This window comes from Nicotiana sylvestris, chromosome 8 (genome assembly GCF_000393655.2).
Source record: "Nicotiana sylvestris chromosome 8, ASM39365v2, whole genome shotgun sequence".
Classification (NCBI taxonomy): Eukaryota; Viridiplantae; Streptophyta; class Magnoliopsida; order Solanales; family Solanaceae; genus Nicotiana; species Nicotiana sylvestris.
Genome location: NC_091064.1, coordinates 169,357,474 through 169,366,520, shown reverse-complemented (window position 1 = coordinate 169,366,520; position 9,047 = coordinate 169,357,474). Strand labels below are relative to the sequence as shown.

General features: G+C 36.2%; 1 protein-coding gene across 1 annotated transcript; it reads right to left on the bottom strand.

Annotated features, from left to right (window-relative positions):
- Nucleotides 1-990: 990 nt before the first annotated feature.
- On the bottom strand, nt 991-5,080 carry LOC104232597 (uncharacterized). The gene is made up of 5 exons (XM_009785842.2): nt 4,217-5,080; nt 2,588-2,640; nt 2,172-2,338; nt 1,938-2,089; nt 991-1,741 (listed from the first exon to the last, which is right to left on the bottom strand). The coding sequence occupies exons 1-5, from the start codon at nt 4,956-4,958 to the stop codon at nt 1,362-1,364; spliced, it is 1,494 nt and encodes a 497-aa protein (XP_009784144.2). The 5' UTR covers nt 4,959-5,080; the 3' UTR covers nt 991-1,361.
- Nucleotides 5,081-9,047: the final 3,967 nt, after the last annotated feature.

Here is a 9,047-nt window from a genome sequence, read left to right as displayed (position 1 = left end):
GGTGTATCATCTAAATCCGGTTGTGTTTCATCTAAATCATCATTTTCCTCATCATTTTCAAAGATCGTTTCATTAGGATAAAGAACATTCATAACTTCTTCATTTAATTGTTGACCCGGTGCAACATCATGGCAAAATTGACTATCGAAAAATTGATAACAAGAGTTATCACTATCAAGAATAATAGGTGGAGGAGAACGGGTAACAGGTCTGGGTCGGGGAGCCGGGGGAAGAGTAGTAGCTTGGCTACTAGATTCACCAATTTTAGATTTTCCCTTACCCTTACCACCAAAAATATTTTTCAAGGAAAATGTCATATTAATTATAATTGTACTAAATAAAACTAACAAAACTATAATATTAAAACTTAAGAGTTGGAACGCGTTTACCGAATTGACGAACAACTTCTTGAAAATTGAATATCGTTGAAGACTTGAATACTTCAATTCACCAACTTCACAATTCTTCACGAAATTGCAATAATAAAACAAGCAATTATAGAAGAAAATTAGAGAGAGATTGATGATTTTGTGAGTAAAAATGAAAGAATGGGAGGGTATTTATAGTTGAGAATTGGAAAAAAGTGTAATTATAAAAAGTTTGGGGGCCAAATGACTATTTTTTAAAGTGGCCAACGGATAAATTTTGAAGGCCAACGGCTAGATTTTAAAAATCTAACCGTTGGTCTTTTTTTTTTTAAATTTTTTTTATTTAAAATATTAGCCGTTGGAGCCCGTTAGGCCCGGTTGAACCGGCCCAAGCCCGCCTGCCGGTCCCGGGCTCACGGGCTAAATGTCTTGAACCGGCCCACCACGGGCTTTTACACCACTAGAGCCCAGGCCCAGTTGAACCGGCCTGTTTGGCCCGTTAGGCCCGCGGTCCTGGGCCGGTCCCGGGCCACAATACAGCCTTAATGCAGATGAAGAATTGCGGATCAATCTCAGAAGAGTTGTATACTCTCTGCGAATGATGTTGCAAACTCCAAGAAAATATCAAAAGTGAGTATCTGAGCCAAGTGAAATTACTTGGGCAAGAGCTGACGGTCATACAACATAGTGAAACTAGTACAGATATGTAACATAATATGCCATTTTAAGACAGTCAACAGTAGCTCTCTACGCTTTCTGGTGTATCCATACATCCCCCAAAAGGGGCACAAAATGAAGGAAAGACCTGCTCCTAGTTGTAAAGTATAATGTTCATGAAAGCCCAAAGAAAGAGAAATTTTTTCCTTTCTCTGATGAAGATATGGAAGTGATGGGATGATATAACCAAAGCATAGATTTTGTATATATATTGTGAGCGGTGCCCACCAGGGTCCCCGGCATTGCTACATATACAAAATCTATGCTTTGGTTATATCATCCCATCACTTCCATATCTTCATCAGAGAAAGGAAAAAATTTCTCTTTCTTTGGGCTTTCATGAACATTATACTTTACAAGCTTGACTGGTGTTCCTCTTGTATCTGTGTCCTTCACTCGATCTTTGCGCTTTCTATCACCATCAGTAGGCAATTTATCTGTACAAAAATAAGCAGCAGAGAATGGTTTGTTCAATGAATCTTCCACAATGCATTTGCCTTCCCTATGCTCTCTCTCGTTAGCGGTCCATCCTTCGGGCTTAGATTCAGGGAGAAAACAGTCTGGCCATGAATTACAAATTGCTGCTTTGGCATGGAACTTCAGTTTATCATGATCACACACCCAAAGACCTTGGTCTTCCATGATAAAAAGCCATTCTGTGGATATAGGCAACATATCTTAGAAGACACAAAAATGGCAATGGAGAATAAGTATAATAGTAGGATGTTATCTACAAGGTAGGTTTGCTGTTGATTTTGAAGAGTACAAAATATGTAACTTAGCCAGTAGAAAAGCAAAACCAAAAAGATGCAAAGTATTCAAATGACTAGCAAAACCAGATAAACGGCGTACTTATGAGAGCTTTGGGTGTCGTAAATTTTGGATTACTCAGGTTCTCTTCTGTTCCAGCTTGAGTAGAGACCCATTTAAGTAATTTGCTGGGTAGCTGAGACTCGGAGAAAGCATTTACATAAGCAAGCACCCTATCTTGATCACATATTTCCCTAGGGCCAGCAATTCCCAGATTTATTAGCAGAAAAAAAGTTATCAAGCTTATTTCAAATTTTAGAGCAGCAATTTCTGTACCTAGCAAACTGTATGGCGTTATCAGCTACTAAGGACCATAGTAGAGCCAAGTTCCTGAAGTGGGATTCTGGTAGCTGAAACCATCTTCTAGAACCTAGAAATGAATGATCAACCAGTATCACAGCATCATACAATAGTTTCTGTAGAATAACTGCGTCTTCAGAACTCTGCAACAAAAAATATATTGGAAAGAAAAAGAAAAATAACTTGTCAGCCTTAAAGAAATCAATCTTAAGCTGCATATTTAAACTTTCATAAGAGGGGACTAGAGATAATCTTAAAACAAGTATCAAACATCAAACGCACACATACAAACAGATTGGGGGGTACAGCACAGCATGGAAGTGGTTGGGCCGGTCGCACATGCTATCCACTCTTAAATCTTTGCGATAATGAAGGTTGTCATGAATACGTACCAATAAGGTAGTGACCGCCAGCCTTTTTTCCAACAGAATTCTGAGAAGCAGATCTACAAATAAAACTCAAATCGATCAAGAATCAAGTCCAAAATTGTCAATGCAAAGCATCAAATACATGCCTCGGCTTAAGCGAAGCAAGCAAAAAATGCAGCTAATCTGGTTTACTAAGGTTTTATCATGCAATGCAGTCAAAAGCTCAAAATAAACCATATGAAATGCCAAGGAATCTAGTAATTGGAGGTTCAAATACTCTCCCTGCCTCGCTCTCTCTTGGGTCACCAAGATTCAAACAGATGCTTATTTATGGCATCTGCAGGATAAGTGATGCTGGAAGATCAAGAATGATACATTTGTCAAGATTGGTTTTCCAGAAGCACACAACTGCTTTTCTCCAAGTATCGTCCCGAACATCATTATTCTGCTGTTTAATTTTCCCACTCAGGTACAAAGTTCCCTCTGAAAATGCACCCTATTACGATGGTGCGTACAGCTTAATAGATAGCTAACAGTACAATTCCAGCGCATGTAACTATTGAGATTTCATGGAAAGAATATTGCATCAGTAGATAGAGAACTTTATGAATATGCAGCCACAGATAAAGAAAATTGGACTACTGTGCGTTTAGATGGTGGGATTAATTAGAACAAAAAAAATCATTTTGCACATGGAAGATTTAAATAGAGAACGCATTCTCGGAAACAAATCGCAATCAAAGTAAATGGAGTTCCAGGAAATGAACTCTTCAAAGAATACCTAGAATATGTCAAATTAAATTCCAAGAGTAGCTGAACCTTACTTCACATGCAGCAGCTTCTTTTCACAAACCATCAACCAAACTCCAAAAATGCCTAAAGAAAGTAAAATGGTAATGGCAATAATATTGAACAACCTCAACCAAGTCACAACAACAGAAGTACAAAAATATTAAAGGTTCCTTCAACTTAAGTGATAAACAACCAACTTAACTCGCGCTGTAGAAGCACATCAAACTTTATATCCATAAGTTCCAGTTTTACCAGCAAAAGAAATATAAGTGGGACTACCAAGGTTGTGCTCAACACAATGGTTTTCTTCTCTTTCAGAAGTGAGTTAATCGATTTGTTCTCAACATTGCAGCAACAGCTACAGCTAATTGGTTCTTCAATTGATTGGTGAAAAAAAAGGATTTTAGTGTTGAACAGTAAACAAAAATACAAGAACAATGATATTTAATTATTCATATGATGCAGACAACATGACATAATATCATAAAGACCCATATATACAGAAAGTTTGAAAGACATTACAAAGAAAGTTCTATACGTTAATATATTTGGTTCTTGTTATTAGAAAATCTAAGCATATTAAGTGGATCAATTTTAGTGAGCCAAATGACACAATTATCCTCATAAATCCCCATAAGAAGGTGTGCTTGACCTGCTACTATGTTGCCATTACTGTCCATCTTGTTACATAATTTGATATAATTTTTTTTATGCTTTATGACTGGTCAGGATAGCAAGGTGATGTTACTATACAAAAATTACACATTAACAGTAAGGGGAAAAAACAATAAGCTACACTACATATTCAAGTAATGAAACTTGGCCTCTTTCAAGGGGAAAAAAGAAGAAGCAAGAACTCACCTAAAAGTTCAAAATTTTGGAACTGCTTGAGAGTTTGAATTGCCCAATTTCGCGCATCATTTTGGATGTCCTCATTTACAAACCCCATATTAAACTTCATAGACAAATTAAGCAAGAACACCTCACACATTACAATCCCAGCTAAATCCCTGATCCCACGCCTTATATTTCGACCCTCATAAACCTCAACACTCACAATTGGAAAGAAAACCCCTAAATTCTCGTCAAATTTAGCACACTCCCCAACCAGATCAACTGTCCAAACCCCAACCAATTCCTCAAAACAGAGAATATCCTCATCAAACTCGTTCAAGATTTCACGATCACCTAAACATATACATATATAACCAACAATTTTCTCTACTAAGTCCCTAATTTCATTATTCAAGAACAACCCATTACGCGAAAACTCGCATACTACATCATACAGAACGTACAGTACAGGGGCAAGCAAAGCAATCTTTTTCGACCCGTTACAAGGACCCGAACAAGAAATTAGCAAGTGAAACAAGTCTTTAGCGACAATGATTTTGCTAAAACCAGCTGATTTTGAGGTGTGAAAAGTTACAGCAGAGTAAAACCAAGTAATTTCAAGAGGCGGGTCGGGCATTGTTTGTATCAAACGAAAGAAAATGGACTGAAAATTTGAGAAATCAGAACTTCCATTTCTGTAAGAGGTCAAGAAGTGATTGATTGATTCTGTTAACATGGGCTCGAAGCCCTTTGTTGTTGATAGGCACATTTTTGGATGAATTTTGGAAGGGTTTAGGGTTTAACGGTAACCTGAAAACCCTAGGTGTAAAAAGAGTTGATGGAGGTGGGAATTAGGGGGAAAGGGAAGTTTTGGGGTCTATTTGTAACGGACATCTTTTTGAATTTGATTTCGTACCATTTTGATTGGCTTTTAAAAAAACAAAAAAGCTAGGACTATATTGGTAAAAATTGCACCCATTTTTTTAAAATTTTAGTTTATATTCACTTTTTAAACAATTTCAACACTCTTTTTTCTCTTTATTATCCTTCTTTGTTTTTTTTCTTCTTCTACGGTGATACGTATACCCTTATGAGAGAAGCCAAGAATATGTAAAAAGGGAGGAAGAGAGACAAAATTTATAATCAGATTCCATTATTTGTTGATTCGAAGTTGAACTGCTACATTTATTATATCATCCCAAGTGTCATTGGTTGGACGTAGAGTATCCAAGGAAGACCAAATCCTCTCTGGATCTCTTTCCTTCTTTACAAAAGTTAGAATTTGCTGAGCAATTGGGCTTAGCACTGGGAATATACCATCAACAAAACCAGATCCATATTTCCGTCATCTGCCCCTTAAAGAACCACCTGCACAATAGTCATGAATTTGGCATCACGAGGCAGAAAATAATAGTATGAAACTACTGCCGTTATGCATCAACCTACATCTTGTTTTATAGGACTATTGTTTTTCAAATTTCTTGATAATTCCATTATAGCAATTTGATCTTAATGACAACTTGTCATTGTTGTTTTAAAACTTCAGCTCTAAGAATTCTGAAGTTCAACAAATATAAAACAAAACTTCAGCTACTAGAATGCTTAAGTTCAGCAATTACAAACAAAAACTCCGGTAAACAAAGAACAAAACTTCAGCTACTAGAATGCTTAAGTTCAACAATTACAAATAAAAACTTCAGCAAATAGAGAACAAAAAACAAAAACTTCAGCCAACACTTAGTTCAACAATTTTTGCTATTTTAGGCCCGTCTACTAGAATGCTGAAGTTTGCGTAATTGTCTTTGCTACTTCAGGCCCGTATGCCTGAAGTTACGCGAAAAGTGGGTACGCTTGTAATTCTTTTTACAAAGCGGGTATAAGTTAATACATCACCCAAAAAATGGGTATAGCTGCAATTGCTCCATTATATTAGATGGAAAGTGGAAAAATAAATTAAATAGCACCAACTCCATATTTTTAAAGAAAAATATGCCACTAACCCTTGAAAAGAAAATGAAAAAGAAACCATGTAATTGTAAAAATGTTTTAGAAAAAATAAATCATGTAACGGCAAAAAAGTTTTCCTCATACTAAATTTTTAGCTTACTAGAGCAATATAGAATTACTAGTAATATGGTAAGATGCAGTTTTATTACAATTTGGTAAGAATGACAATTACTTTGTTATTGTTTCAACTAAGAGAAATTAATGTCACATTAAAAAGATTCAATCTCTTAATTAATTGATAAATTATATAATTGAATATAGAGGCGAATGGTGTGAATTTGGAGTCAGGCAAGCTGGGATTGCTAAGCTTTAAATTCAAATACAAATGTAATGAAGTCCATACACAAATATCTAAACTTCATATTTGTATATCTGGATTTTATACCCAAATATTTGAATTTAATATCCAACGTTAATATCCTGTATGGAGTTCACATCCATATATCTGAAGTTCAATTTCATATGACTAAAGTTTATACCAAAAAATATGAAGTTCATATTCAAATGTCTAAAGTTCATACCCCATGTCTAAAGTTCATGACAATTGCTTGAAGTTTATACCCAACTGTTTAAGGTTTATGTAGACAATAAATTTGCATCAAGAAAATAAAATCAAGACCGAAAATATTATAACAATCGTAGTATTTAATTTCAAATATTATGAGTGTACAATCTTTATGAATCCTATGATTATTCTTTTAATAGTAAAGAAATTTAAGGGTCTTTGAGCTTGATCTTGAATATGTAGTTATTGCCACGAACGATGATCTTGTTCTTGAGCTTTAACTTGATTGCTTGAACTTGACCTTGATTTGTTCTTCGATCTTGAGCTTGAACTTAATATATTCTTCATTCTTGAGCTTGAACTTGATTGCTTGAAGCTTGAAACTTGTGGAGGAATTTGCAGTGTTTGATCCACGAGCTCGTTCTTTCTTGAAGCTTGAAACTTCTTGTGTCTTTTCTAGGTTATGAAGACCCATATGTATAGTTGTGGAAGGGAAGAGTTATGATAAGAACAAACTCTTTCCTACCAATCAAATTGAAGTGTGACAATGCCGCATTTGATTGGCCAGAACATGTCACTTGCACACGTGGCGCGATTTCATTAGCCTTTTAATGTGACTTGGCATGTTTTATGATCACGCCCAACTATGCCTTATAAAAAGGACACGCGGACGTTGCAAATATAATCTGAGTATTTAGCCCAGAGTCGAACCCACAAGGAATTAACCTATCAATTACTCTTGTTAGACTTACTAAATTCTTCGGAATCAACTTCCCAAACATTGTGAATAGCAATTGATGATGTTTCTACTAACTAAGAATGAATGTAAATAAGCAACTGGAAACTAACTATGATTAAGTTCTAAACAATTAAGAGAAGGATCTAAGGTTATGATTTCCCCTATTGATGAAATCCCTTCCGGTTATGTTTCACATAGATTCACCGAATAGTCTCTATCAATCATGAGCACTCTTATTACCGTAAATCTCTCCCGAGTAATCACGACAATTTACTAAACGCACTCTCCCGAGTTACGCTAGCTGGCTTTATTTCTTACAGCTCACTTTAGATTGCACCCAAGGCTTCGTTATCCCTAATCCCACCTTTAAACCCTCGATTATTGATCCCTCATATACTTTGAGAGTGGTGTTGTTCAACAATTACCTAAATATGCATTCTCTCCCGAGTTATGCACACTAAATAGGCACAACTAATTGAGGATCCTGTCAATTAACTTCAACAAGCACATAGTTAAACAAATAGAGATTAAACTGGGCAAACTATATTAATATAACAAAAAGTTCATCTTTCAATAGGTTCCATCAAAACCCTATACAAGGAAATTAGCTACTCATGACAAAACAAGATAAAACTACTAAATTATTCATAATGGGTAATTGCAATAATAAAGAGAAGATAGAAGAACTCTAATGTTTTGTTACTCTTCACACACTTGTTCTTGCCTCCAAAGTAGTCAAAAAACAAGCTTAAACATGTCTTGGCGAGCTTCTAAAGTTTATAAGGGTTTGGAACAAGTTTTCCCCGAATTACACTTTGGTCCCCAATTTTCTGGTACGTGAACAGTTCACCGCGGTCGCGGCAAGACCGCGGCTCGATCGCGGTGAACGCTGAACATTCTGCCTCGAGTACTTGATCTACCGCGGTTCCACTGCGGTTCCACCACGGTCGCGGTGGATTTCACCTCAGTCCTTTTTTTTCTTTATGCTCGGGTACTTCTTGGTTGGGCGTTTTCTTCACATTACAGACTCCAAAACACTCCGTAGTGCTTCCTCACTTAGATTATTCCCTGCAAAGCAAAAGAACACCAATTAGAGCATTTTGTTATCAATTTGCCGATAAAACAACAATAAAGCATGGTAATATTAAGGTGTAAATATCATCTATATAGCCTAATATCAACACCTCACACTTAAATCGTTGCTAGTCCTCTAGCAATCCGCCACACTCTATCAAAGTTCCTTCCCTAAGCTTTTCCTTTAAAGACTCACACCTTGAACAATTTACCAAAGTTGCACCTAATAGTGAACAACCTTTGCCTCAACAGTCGAATCTCTCGTACCATGCAATATTCGCACTTACTAAAACTACTCTATACAAGAGTCAAGACTTACCTTTCCTTTGTGAATCACATGCCCTCATACCACACAAGAGAGTAGTTCCACAATCAATATGATTAAAAACAATTAGGAACTCAGATGGTCAAAATACGCTCACTCTCCAAAAAAATATTCACATGCCACAAAGATGCACCATAGGCTTGCCCGTAGTGTAATACTCTACTAATCGAGCCTATCCAGTCTAAGATCAATTAGGACTTCATTTGGT